We start from the raw sequence: 13,501 nt of genomic DNA on the forward strand, positions 1-13,501 counted from the left end.
CACGTCAAACAGTATTTGATCGAGAAGTCACTATTGCAAAGCGATTTTTCTTCATTGTGTTCACTGATGCTATGTGCTGGATCCCCATCTTCCTCTTAAAGATACTCTCACTACTAAGAGTACATATCGCCGGTAAGCAGATATATGTGTGATCACATATTACAAGCAGAAGCTAATATGTGTGAAAGAACACGCCGACAGGATATTATTTATAAGTGTATCACTTAACTCATAATTGCCGTGACCGCAGTCTGGCTGCACATTAGCTAATGTTCTGAATGAGGCAGCTCATTAATATTATACCATGCTTAAATGAGACCTGTGTATTGCAAAGCCTAGCCTGCTTTCCAGTTAATAAAACTGCAATTCCCCAAGTTTGTTCTTGTGGATGTTTGATCGATATAGAAAGATTTTTCAGAGATTTACATTCTCTGATCTGGCCTCTCCACTAAATATTGATTAGATTTTTTGCTTTGTGAAACTCAACACATTGCAAAAACACATTTACACAATTACTATGCATAAAAATAAACTGTGTCACATGGATGACAACTAAACACACATACATCCACAAAAAAAGAAATATTAAACATTAAAATAAAATATAAGTGTAGTTACACTATGCATTTTTAAGGTAGAATATAAGGCACAAAGATGTCCCTTTAAGTGACAAGCTGTTGTACCCCTAGGTAAATGTATTTATTTAATCAGTATGCTGTCTCGTAATATGCACATTACATTTGATGAATGGGTATCAATTTTTAAACAGTTGACTTTATCAAGTCCAAATGAGCCAATTTCATTGTTTTCCTTAATCCAGAATTTTAAGCCTGAATCCAGATATAACTGTTTACTCCTTGTACAAATCCGGAGTAAATATGTGAGTTATGCAAGTAGCCGGTCTGAGCCGAGAGGCACATTTTGATTAGTAGATGGCTGAGGAACCGAAGCCCTGGGCACAGGGAGGATTAGACATTCAACCGCTATGAGCATGAACACTTATCAGCTAGAATGGCTTTGCAGTTCTTCCCTTGGACAATAAGGTTTAATCTGCACTTTCTTTTCTCTCCCTCTGTCTCCTCCAGGTACCCTCATTCTGTGGGTGGTGATTTTTATCCTTCCTATAAACAGCGCCCTGAACCCCATCCTGTACACTATCACAACCAGCGCCTTTCAGCAGAGACTCAAACAGTGTTTGAAATATCGCTGCCAGCAGACTAACTGACACACACACACACTATGCACATGTCCTAAGATTAATATTCCATGTGGAATAAAAGGTTAATAGATGACAGGATAATGACCACATACACACACAATATGCTCTCATCCTCAGCACAAGTTAATAAGGCTTGTAAAAGCCTGTAGGGTTGAAGTAATGAGAGCACACACCGCAACATTCATATTCAACCAGCAGATCATCATAAACAATATATGCTTATGCAAGTAAAACCAAGCCTTGTATGAAAAACTAAGAAATGACATACATGCAAATCCAAGAGACCTCAACTGCCATATAGACCGAGAGCAGTGCATGAACATGCAGGGTAAGCCAAAGTCTGTGGCTGTCAGAGAATGCAGTGAGGAAGGGTTCGGGACGGACCCCGGTGGGCTGAGGATTGGAACCATTCCGACTGATTTAATTGCATTTTTAGTGTGGTTGTGCTGATGTGTTTGGAAAACAAAGAGGCAGGTGCATGCAGTCAGGATAAAAAATGGCCAAAAACTATATGGTGGAGGGGAAGAAATGGATATAAAAAGATTTCACAAAGATCACACTAAAACCAATCCTAGCATCTGTGAAAATAATACAAAGAAAAACAGATCTTTATGGTGTTCATGGTGGCATCAAAGTACAAATTTATTCCAGATTGCGTTTATTAAGATTACATGAAGTTATTGTATAAGTCTATTATTTATGGAATTCACGGCTTTCATTTTCATCATCTGCTGTAATTTGTCAGTTGTCTACAATATGTAAAATGAATGTAACATCCAAATAATTGCAATGAATAAATTATAATCATTTCATTACATTTCATTGCACCGATTTGTCAGATTCATCTTCTGTTCTTCTGCTCTGACGTAAATGTCTTACCACTAAATCAGCTTTTAAGAAAGATTTATAGACTTCATTACCAGGGAGCAGCTTTACTGGATAAAGACATTCATTGAGCTCCCTGGACTGCACACACAGTCCTAAAAAGCATCCCAGGACCATCACCTGTCTACTCAGCTGGATGAAAGTTTGCAGTTAGACTTTTAGTCTCACAAAGTTACATAACATACAACCTGATCCAATGTATTCCATTCAAAAGCTGTTTACACAGGACATAAACTCTTATCATACCTGCTACAAAATGCCTTTAAACAAGAATTTGACTGTGTAAATATGGAAAATCCAGTGACTATTTCATGCTCTTTACTTCAACCCAGTACGTTATTAGCACATTTTTGTTTCCATGCACTGACATCAACTGCCAACCTATCATATTTGTCTGCTATATGGATCAGACTATGGGCATTCCATGTGAGGCTGAGACAACGCTTTGTTTCGATCTCCCAGCTATTTTTTTCATTTGGTCCTCAAATCAGCAGTGGAGGCTCAGTTTAATAATGCATCTGTAGAATGTCTTTAGACTGATTTAAAGCTTATGATGTTGCATCAGGAACAGCTAATGCTACATTTGATCCAGTTACAAAATTTTATTCAAGTATATTCTGACATAAACAAAATGTTAGAAGAAATCCTTTCTAACGGGCCTGAAATGTGGCTTTAATATTTTTTTTTCAATCACCTGAGCCAGCCAAGCTATCAGACAATCCATTTATCTAATCGATACAACAGATGAGACACAATCAAGATAGAAGAGAGAAGAGAGACAGAAGGAGAGCGAGAGAGAGAGAGAGAGAGAGAGAGAGAGAGAGAGAGTGAAAACAAAAACTAAATAAAAAACCAACCTCATCTATGACCCTATGAATAAAACTTGCAAAATGCATTTATGCGACCTGCCACATCAAGTGCTACAGGGAATTTTTTAAAGGGAGACAAATAAATCTACAGTAGTCAACATTTGAAGTGGATCAAAAAAAAAAAAAACACAAGAATGTATTTTGGTTTTAGGACAACTTTGATGAAAGGTTTTGATCCACCAAATGTTGACTAGTGTATATTCTTTCTATGCGTTATGCTGTAATCTGTAGCAGGAGATAACAGGAAGCACAAAAGAACAAGGAAATTAATTACTCTTCAAAAGACCACTGGCCTGTGAATAGCTCTGAGCCAAGCTGCTTGAAAGAACAGGAAACCACTTTGGTTTCTAGGCAGGTGATCAACAGGATGTTACATTACATTATTCCTGACATGCAATATATTATCTGAAGCCCCTATGAACTGGGACGCCTGCGTCGTGGGTATCCTGGGTGTAGTGGGTAAGTGCTTTGCTTAAACAGACATCGGTCCTGATGAATTTAACTTCTCAAGTATATAACTTTAATAGATGTCAAATGGCTATAATTTCCACATGGTTCACTTGATACATCTGGAAATACAAACTTATCTAATCTTTACCTCAACTAAACCCAAAAGACGTTTCTACATTGGGGCCTGTGACATAGCTTGTTTTCAGTGGAGTAGTGTAAAGTATATTCACTCATACTGTACTAATTTGAGGTACTTGCAATTGAGTATTTTATATTTTGAATGTTTTGCTACAATTGTATGGATCTGATTTTCATTCTGTGTATCTTGTATGAGTGTCTGAGGATGTTTTGAGTCGCCATTCAAGGAATAACTCATAGACACACTCTACTCTACTCTTCCATTCTAAATACATTTCAGTCTCATGTAACATTAAAAGGTGCTTGGGAACTGCCGCCTGTTAGGCTGTCTGCACAGCATAATTGGCCAATTTTAGACACTTTAATAATTAACGAGGCAAAAAACAAGGAGCGCTTTATCCCCCCAGAGAAATGACAGCTCACAAGGAGTTTTCACTGTGACAGGGCAGACTGTCAGCCCACAGACTGAGACTCAGACTCAGTAATTACTCTGTATCAATCAAACAAATTTGTAATGAATACTGTAGAAAAGCAGCTTGTATAAATGGGAGCTCTCCATCACTTTCCCCAAAATACATTTACCAACATGTTTGCCAACTAAACCTGTGTCCTTAGGTGTCCTACAACACCTTGTGCCAGCAGGACACCAATGTGGTCTAAATGGATTGCTGCACACTGTAAGACACCTGTTAGCAGAATTAAATTCTGTTTTCAGGCTTAACACCTTGGATTGTATAAAAGGCAAACCGAAACACCAAAACTTTTTTTTTCCTTTATTGTAATTGCACTGGAGGCTAAATTGGCACGATACACAAGAGAGTATGACTGAAAATGTATCAAATCAACATTATTATAAAATGACACCTGTGTTTAACACTGAATTATCGATCTATATATAAACAAAACAAAAAAGCGACTTGAAACAATCAAATAATCAATATATGTAAATGGATTTCTGTACATCACAAAAAGCACACATACAGTAACCACGTTGTGGGACTTGAACCATTTCACTGAGGCAGAATGCTTAAAACAACATACATGCAGTTATACTTTTAAATAAATAGAATACTATTATTACATAATGCCCTGGTGAAACAGCACATATTTAATGACAAATATAAGATGAAACACAAATAGTCAGTTTTCTATTTAGTTGCTCAAAAGCACAATTAAGAAGAGTAATAAAGAGTTTTATCTAATTATATCACAAAAATTATTTTTAGCTCTAGAGAAGATAGAAATGTAAAAGTAAAAAATTAAAGCTGTATTAAAGTCTTCTGTATATCATTCCCATGGATTCCATGCAGACTTTATTAAAACTTCACATATGAAGTTTGCCAGATGCAAATGGCTGATGCAAATAAATAAAAAGGGGGTAGGGGAAAATGAAGAAAAGGAAAGAGGTCACAAATATAACTACTGTATACTGTATCGGTGGAAAGCGTTTCATATTTGTTGAACAGCACCACAATCTCTTTGATTCTGCTGGACTGATGATGTACAGAATGAAAAAAGCGAAACTTGTTTACATTTACCCTGAGAATGAATGAGCTGTTTGACAGACCACATCAGATTTTTAGACAAAGAATTTATGGCATAACATGTCTACCTAGACACATTGCTTAACACAAACCGATATAAACACTCACACAATCGAAACACAAGCAAGATTAGACGCAATCTCAACATTATGATTGTGAGCTTGAGCTTTTTCACATTAATCACCCATGGTTTTTAAAACCACAAAAGGTTTGTTTTTTTGCATAGTCCATCTACTATTCTACACAGTACTGTCTTCCTTTTCATTAATTCCTGAACTGATTAATAAATCAATAAAAAAAAAACATTCTCTACTATTCTTACTCTTCCATCTTCTGACTTGCGAGGCCATTTTGGTTTTGCACCTGTGCTCTCAGAATTTTTATTCATTATCATACAAAATAGTTTTAGATTTAACCCAAGTGGGTTCAGAGTTTGGTCTCAGGTCCTTGTGGCGACAGAACAGGGAAAGAACTTCGTATTCTTGCAACCTCCATTGCACACAGATGACCGAACACTTTGTTATACCAATCAGGAGAGCGCCCCCTGTGGGAGAGAAATACATAAGGTTCAAATTAATGTCATTTTTGTAAACAAGCCTGCTATTTTGGTTTTTATGATATTGTAGAGACTCAAACAAAAGTATGCCATACTGTGCTTCATTGATGTAGCAAACCATCATGTCTTACCGTAGATCAGCTCTGCAGTAATGTGTGAGCCGGGACCGCCCCATTCCACATGGCTCAATAAAGATGCGTGATGTCAAAAGCACGGCCCGTAATCCTGCCTCCAACTGGACATTATCATGTTCCACAGAAGATGACACCAGAACACACACCCCTTTTGGTAGATCACACCAACGTCTGCAACACAAAATGCTACATTTAGGGTGCTTTCCCACATTTAGATCGATTGCTTTGTTCCAAAACAGTGATTGAAATTATTACAATGTTGCCTTTTATTCTTGGTGTAGTTCACTTTCACATGGCAAAGTTTCTAAATGGACCAAAATTGTTATTACAAGTCACATGTGAGTAAACTGGCAAAGTTCCATGATTAATTTTTCAATAATCATGGATGGAAAGACAACAGCTTTGAGGGCTTATTGTTGGGTTTTTGTAGCGGTCGTTATATTCATTTATTAATTTATCTCGGGAACTCAGGAATATATAGGATTTCTAATGGATTTTCTATCATAATTTGGAACCGACAATCCTAATGGATTCCCAAAACAACCTAGAAATCGTGATCTTAGTCTTATTCAACAATATTCTTATGTGATCCTATTAGGGGGTCGAAACATGTACAATGTACATTAAACATTTCTGTTAGAAGTGTGTAAGTTATGGATGTAACACAAAGAACTAAACCGATTACACACAAAAAAAGTTTCCTGCAGCTGTGTACCTGAGCACTACGAAGTTTCTACGAGGATGTGGAGCCATGCTGTCTGTGATGTAATGGAAAACCTCTGTGTTGTTTTCCAAAGGTTCAATGACTCGACTGTGCAGAAGGTCTTCATCCCACAGGTGGCGCTCTCGCAGAACACGCTGCAGCACCACAGCAGGCGGGGCCTCTATCTCCACCGAAACTCGCCACAGACGCATCGGGTGCCCATCTCCTACCTGCAAACAACCAGTCATTAAATGATGAGGGTCATGCCAAAAATACAATGATGAATGTATCACACATAATAACACAGATGGCTTTGAAAGTTCTGGAGGTGGTTCTTTAGCAACTGGAAAAGGAGTCGATCAGAAGAGCATATCTGTGCATTTCTTGCAGCGGACCACCACAATGAGCTCCATTAAAACCAATCCATTTTGCTTTGATTTTACACAATAAATAGGTGAAGTCAAAACAAGTATAAGTCAACACACGTTTCTACAAACAGTAAGATATCCTCAGCGATCTTATTTTGTATCTCTACTGAAAGTGCCGAATATGACTGAAATTTGAGTTATACAAACTTTTCTTCTTATTCTGACACATATTGTCTTCATTCAGAAGGCAGGACTGGGAATCTTTCCCAAGAGTTCATAAAAACTGGAATTATCAGAAAAAGATAAAACAGCAGGGTTTCTAACAGTTTTAAAAACTCTTATGTAACATAATAATACTCAAATTTAATTTGCTTTTCTTGTTCTGCAAAGTCTCCCTGTTGCTATAATCTACCCTAAAACTATCTAACTGAACTGTTAATAACTTTCAGAATGAACACTTAATATTTAGAAAGCTTATTAAAAACACAGCCCATTCAGATGTGTGATCGATGTGTTTTTTTAATGATTCAGACATCTGAGGTCATTTCTAAATGTTCATTAGAACAGCCAAAATCCATTAAGAGATTTGTGAACCATTACGGTCTTGTAGTTTATAGTTAACATACATGCCTGTCAAAATAAAAATATCTGAACCTCACAAACAACATTTACATCAAAGGCAATTAAGAGCTTATTATGTTGTTTGTGTGATAAAGAGAAGCTGTCATGTATGGTGGTTGAGGGAATTAAACAGAACACCTTCCAAGTCTTTTTAATGGAAATGTTAGAATTCAAGACACACTGTGCTAAAGAAATTTTTTTTTTACATATACATATATTTTATATACATTATATATATAGTCAAATGACTTTTTAACAGTGAGTTTCGTCTGCTCCAGTGCCACTCTAAAGCTGTGACTGATAAAGTACTGTGGAAGCAGTTGCATGAACCGTCTCTCCAGTCCCAGCCACTGAAACCTGTAACCTTCATACACAGTCACTGTGTTGAGGACAGCCTGCTGTAGATAGATTTACAGCTGTGCCACGCTCCTTTCCATTTCTTAATCATTTCTAAATTGATTTAACCACACTCTGATAGATATTCACTGACTTGGAAATGTGCTTGAAGCCATCCTAGCTTCATGTTTTTCCATTCCTTTCTCACAGAGTTGCTAAAGTGCTTCTTTTTTCTTGGCACAATTTTGACTCACCAAACAGTTGCAGAGGTGCATTTATACTACAAACAACTGAAATCCCTTGACATTTTTTTTAATATAGATAATTATTTTGACCATTTTTATAGGTGTAATTAAGGAGTATTCCTCTACTGCAAAACATTTTTTAAATCCACTGTGAATCAATGCTGTAACAGCATATTACACAAGAGTCCAAGGGGGATGAAAACTGTTTATAAACACAGTTTCCCTCGAAAGGAGCTCAATGTCATAATTGCGAACTAAAGTCTAGGCTGATCGTAAAGGGTTAGTTCTCCCCAAAATTTTGTCATTAAAGGGGTCATATGACATTGCTAAAAAAAACTTTATTTTGTGTATTTGGTGTAATGTAATATGTTTATGCGGTTTAAGGTTAAAAAACACATAATTTTTCACAATGTACATTGTTTCTCCTCTATGCCCCGCCTTTAAGAAACGTGTCATTTTTTACAAAGCTCATAGTGTGCTTTGATTGGCCAGCTATCCAGTACACTGAATGTTTCAAGCGTCTGATGGAAATGTTAAGCCTCTCAACATATACTGTTATGGCATGTCCCGGTCAGAACACCGACGTGACAGGACAAAAATAATAAAAACCATTACAAACGAGGCAGTTGTTGCATCCAGTGGGGACATAATACCTGATTATGATGATTATAATGTCTTTTATGGGTTGCATTGCATATCGTGGCAGTGTAAACATAAAACCAGGTCTGCATTTGCGATCAGAGAAATGACAAACAGCATGTGCTACTCTACACTGCTCAAAATTCGCGTTTGAATCATCAGTGGCAAATCTTTACATATGTAAACCTACTTGCATACTGTGAGTAAGAAGCGACAGACAGTCCTTGCAAAGAGTAAGGAATGGCCGGGGGATTCGATGAAGGAGTGGCCGGGGGCTTGCGGAAACCACATGTGATGACGGCAATCCACTGTGCAAAGTTAATGTATTTCCTCAGCGACCAGCACGGATCAGCTCTATGCATGACGAAGCAGATATCGTGCTCTTTTGAAAGGCCAAACAAAGTAGTTTCACTTTCACAATGAAATGCACTGGCACATGGCAACGGCGAGAACAAAAGGTACGCCTTCTTTCTTTATGTGAACATTTGGGAGGCGTTTTGCAAATCTCAGCACACAGTGATGTAGAGATGTGGGGGCATGTTAAGATATTTTTTATGAAATCCGAGAGCTTTCTGGCCCAACATAGACAGCAACGGAACTTCCACATTCAAGGCCAAGAAAGGTAGTAAGGACATCTTTAAAATAGTCCATGTGACATCAGCGGATCAACTGTAATTTTATGAAGCTGCGAGAAAACTTTTTGTGTGCAAAGAAAACAAAATTAATGACTTTGAGCAATTTAAAATCTCCTCCTTGAAATATAATTTATATCTTAATTAGTGTTCTGAAGATGATGAATGTCTTATGGGTTTGGAACGACATGAGGATGAGCAATTAATGACAAAATTTTAGTCGACATGAAATTAAAATTCACCCTATTTCTTAAACACCATGTTATTGATCTTATTGTGAATGATTAATTTATGCACGTTTCATTTTTTTATTATTTGTTTTGACATCTTAATTATTCATCTTTAATAACTCCATCTTCCTAACAACAGTCTTTTCTCCAATGACAAATGCCAGACTTCTCTAAACATTCAGTTTGGTTGAATTCCACCCATCTTGCATTCAAAGGAGGTCGTGATGGATTAAGGAGAAACAATGTTGACTACCCCTCACTGACCATCGACGGTTTGACAGTGGAGAGAGTCAGCAGCACTAAATTCCTGGGGGTGCACATCACAGAGGATCTCACCTGGACCACCAACACCATGTCACTCTCCAAGAAGGCACAACTGTGCCTAAACTTTCTCCGCCGGCTGAAAAGAGCAAGTCTCCCTCCACCCATCCTCACTACTTTCTGCAGGGGCACCATAGTGAGTATGCTGACCAGCTGCATCACTGTCTGGTATGGGAACTGACAGTGAACACAGCTGATCAGATCACTGCCCCTCTCCCCTCCATCCTGGATATTTTCCTTACATGATGCACCAGCAAAGCCAACAGTATTGTGAAGGACCCCACTCATCCCTCCCACAGTCTCTTCCAGCTCCTACCATCAGAAGACGGTACAGGAACATCAGAGCCCCGCTCCGCCAGACTGCTCAACAGCTTTATCCCCAAGGGTGTCAGAGCTCTGAACTCAAATCACCCCGCCCTCCTCTGAAACCCCACACAAACTTTTCACACACACTGCTGTGTGTGCATAATCCCAAAAAAGACTGTAATATGTTTACATGCTCATGCACTACAAATCATCCTGCACTTTTCCCCAGCCAGCTGCTTGACTTACGATGTTTCTCTTTGCACATGTACTTTATTATGTGAAGCATTCGTGTAGTCTGTATTTTTTTTTGTTTATGTATAGGTAAACATTTATATATAGTATATTTATAGTCAAAAACTGTCAGTGGGTTAGTTGTAGGTTTATACTGTTTTACTTAATTATTGTATGTCTGTATTTATGTAGCACCGTGGTCCTGTGAAGCACGACATTTCGTTCCACTGTGTGTCCACACGTAGTGGAATGACAATAAAACTCAACTTGACTTGACTATCTCTACCTTTTTATAAGCCAGCTCAGTGTTTTCAGGTCCGTGGGCATGGTGCCAGCCTTTACTCCGCTCAGATGCCTCTCTGAGAAGACACTGAATGTTGTCTTCTAGGTACGCCCGATAATCCACAGGCTTGCCTAGGGCATTCACCCCAAGCCCATGGAGAGGCAGCGGCTGAGCATCAGCGGCCACATAAGAATTCCTAGACTGAAGCATCATTTCATGTGGAATCTGCAGAAAGAAACAGTGACTGAAAGCTGATCAGTGCAAAAATGAGCTGCTCCCTGTTCCCACAAATGAATGGTTTGCCTGTAATGTGTGACATCAGAAATTTAAAAAGCGGTTACCTGGAATAGCTTCTTGCATTCTGTGATCATGTGACTAAGGCAGTGTGTGGCAGCCATGTTCTCACTCAGGTCCTTGTGGTCTGGCTTGGCGCCACCCTTCCTGCTTATGAGCCTGTAACAAAACAAAACATAAGTAACAATGATCAAAGAAAAATGACAGAAAAAGTAAGAGAGAAGTTGAAAAGAATACATGCAATTGGATATGGGTAAGCATTTTGGACTAAGAGTTGATCTTAAAGATTAAGCATTCATTTCTAATTTAATTCTATTTCCTTTCACTTCTATTTATGCAAAGTCACTTTTCTTGTAACTTTTCATTCCTTATTGATCCCCTAATAAAGGCAAAACTTAACCCACACACACCTTGGTGAAGCTCCATCTTTCTTGGAGGCATTCAGGTGAAGTATGGAGGGTGCGAGACACACAGCCAGACTATCCGCAGTCATCTGGTTTTCCTGTGCAGATGCAATATCACTGAGGAAATAGAGCAACGTCTGTAGAACCTCTCTGTTCTCATCTGGCAGCAGGATCACGGCTGCCTGCACGGCCTGTAGACGCTGCTCTGCTGGAACAACTACACACACATACACACCGGGGAGAGAGCTGTAGAGCTGATTGAAGCAATGATGCATTTGGCACATACAAAAAGGTGAACTTGCAAACATTAAAAATGTGTGTCACTTACACTGGTACGCATGTAAAAAAGTATCTGTAAGTTTGGAGGTGAGCACAGGTTCAGGCAGATCCCTAAAGTACTGTTTAATCAGGTCAGCCACATCATAAGCTGATTGGCCCTGGTAGGTCACATGATCGGGGGAATTCTCATTGAGCTGCCTGAGGGCCTGGATTCGGGATTTAACCCCCGATTTCCGGAATATTCCCACCTGTAGAGAAGAATTACAGTTAAGAAGTGGAAAAGAAAATAAACTGTGTGGATTTGTGCTTTTGCTTCCAGACCTTCTCTAGACACTGGCTGCGTAGGTATCTCATCGCCTGCTGGATGCTCTGAGGCAGAGGCTGACCAGTTCGCTGGACGTTTACGATCGGCGGAACTCCAAACACATGTTTATCTTTATAATCTGGAACTTTGGAACGTTTCATAAACTTCGGAACCACCCTGACCAATGAGAGGGAAAAAATGCATTTTTAATTGAGTATATACTGATATTACTATAATCATGCGTAGATGAGAAAAGGAGGTTTAAAAAGCACAATAGTACAATAATTCAATATATGGATGTCCAGAAGGAAACTGCAAGGTCATATCATTCAAAATCGCAGTGGCATGCTGTAGTGTGTGAGCAAGACCAAATGGAATTGCAGTATGTATGTATTAACCCTGTGAAAATTGAATCTGTTTGCTGCTTATGACACTGATGCCAGCCGTTGACTGTGGGGTGTGTGAGAATGGACAAAAGAGGAAAGATAATGCCTCCTCAGTCATTGGTGCAGAATGAAATGAATCATCGTTTAGATCTGTGAGCCATGACAGTATCTAATAGACCTATAAGCTTCTCATCAAAAGTCCTTTCCTACAGCTGAAGTTTAAAATGGACAACTGCAAAAATTCTAAACCAATTTACACTCTGTTTATGCAATGCCAAATAGAAAATTACCAGAGAATGGATCAGTGTGTGTGTTTGTTTGTTTGTGTGCATGCATGCATGCATCTGTGTGTGTACATAAGTAGAACTGTAATTTTAGCCCTGTTGGCAGAGGTAGATATGGAATGTAATTTTCTTAAGCAATAAAAAGCCAGCGGGGGAACAGATAGAGGAAGAGAGAAAGATACTGTCATTAACCATATCTATTAGAGCTACTTTACTCAACTGATTGTGCCATTAAAAAACACTTTTGGCAGAAATGAGATTTCTTGCCTCAGACATTAGAGCATTAATGCCACAACTGACCTCACAAGTCAGAGAATGTGTCCACCACATCAATATGTGTACACAATCATGCTATTTTTTTTGGAGGGGAACATGCCTTGAGCTACAATCTTGTGGGTTATTTAGAAAAAGTGTGACAATGTATGAGTTTGTGTGAATGAGAATATGCTTTCTCACCAGTTCCAGCTGTGTTTGGTGGTGTCTGTGTGTTTCTCCAGAATGGCGGTCAGTCGTAAAAGGCTGAATTTCTGCAGAAGATTTAGCTGAGCAGCTGACTGCCTGTTGATTTCTAAAGACGCTGAGGTAATGCTTGGACGATGAGAGTTCTGGAAACTGTGCCAGCGCAACTTTCTGAGGATAGAGGAATAGGTGGAAAAAAAAAAATAAAAATAAAAGGACAAAAGGATGGATATAAATATGACCGCTGGCCCATTTACTTGGATGACTCTTTCATGTAAAAGTCTCAGGTGAATGACACCCCAAGCTGTAAAAACTTACTTAATTATTTAATTTTAAGAAAACATACATTTGCTTAAACCAAATCACAGTGTGCCTCCGCCT

The 13,501-nt window shown here is 38.6% G+C and overlaps 1 protein-coding gene across 5 annotated transcripts in view; it reads right to left on the reverse strand.

The window, feature by feature from the left end:
• Positions 1 to 5,132: 5,132 nt before the first annotated feature.
• The window catches only part of LOC132141204 (stAR-related lipid transfer protein 13-like), a 50,721-nt gene continuing 42,352 nt past the window's right edge, over positions 5,133 to 13,501 (reverse strand). For all 5 annotated transcript variants that reach the window (XM_059550520.1, XM_059550522.1, XM_059550521.1 and 2 more), the window contains 9 exons: positions 13,118 to 13,291; positions 12,009 to 12,168; positions 11,737 to 11,935; positions 11,415 to 11,625; positions 11,052 to 11,163; positions 10,714 to 10,935; positions 6,511 to 6,728; positions 5,793 to 5,966; positions 5,133 to 5,649 (listed from right to left, as the gene is read on the reverse strand). In XM_059550520.1, the coding sequence (XP_059406503.1) occupies positions 5,532 to 5,649; positions 5,793 to 5,966; positions 6,511 to 6,728; positions 10,714 to 10,935; positions 11,052 to 11,163; positions 11,415 to 11,625; positions 11,737 to 11,935; positions 12,009 to 12,168; positions 13,118 to 13,291 (1,588 nt within the window). In that variant the 3' untranslated portion in view covers positions 5,133 to 5,531. The remainder of the gene's footprint in view (positions 5,650 to 5,792; positions 5,967 to 6,510; positions 6,729 to 10,713; positions 10,936 to 11,051; positions 11,164 to 11,414; positions 11,626 to 11,736; positions 11,936 to 12,008; positions 12,169 to 13,117; positions 13,292 to 13,501) is intronic.

Source organism: Carassius carassius, chromosome 5, assembly GCF_963082965.1.
Source record: "Carassius carassius chromosome 5, fCarCar2.1, whole genome shotgun sequence".
In the NCBI taxonomy this organism is placed as follows: Eukaryota; Metazoa; Chordata; class Actinopteri; order Cypriniformes; family Cyprinidae; genus Carassius; species Carassius carassius.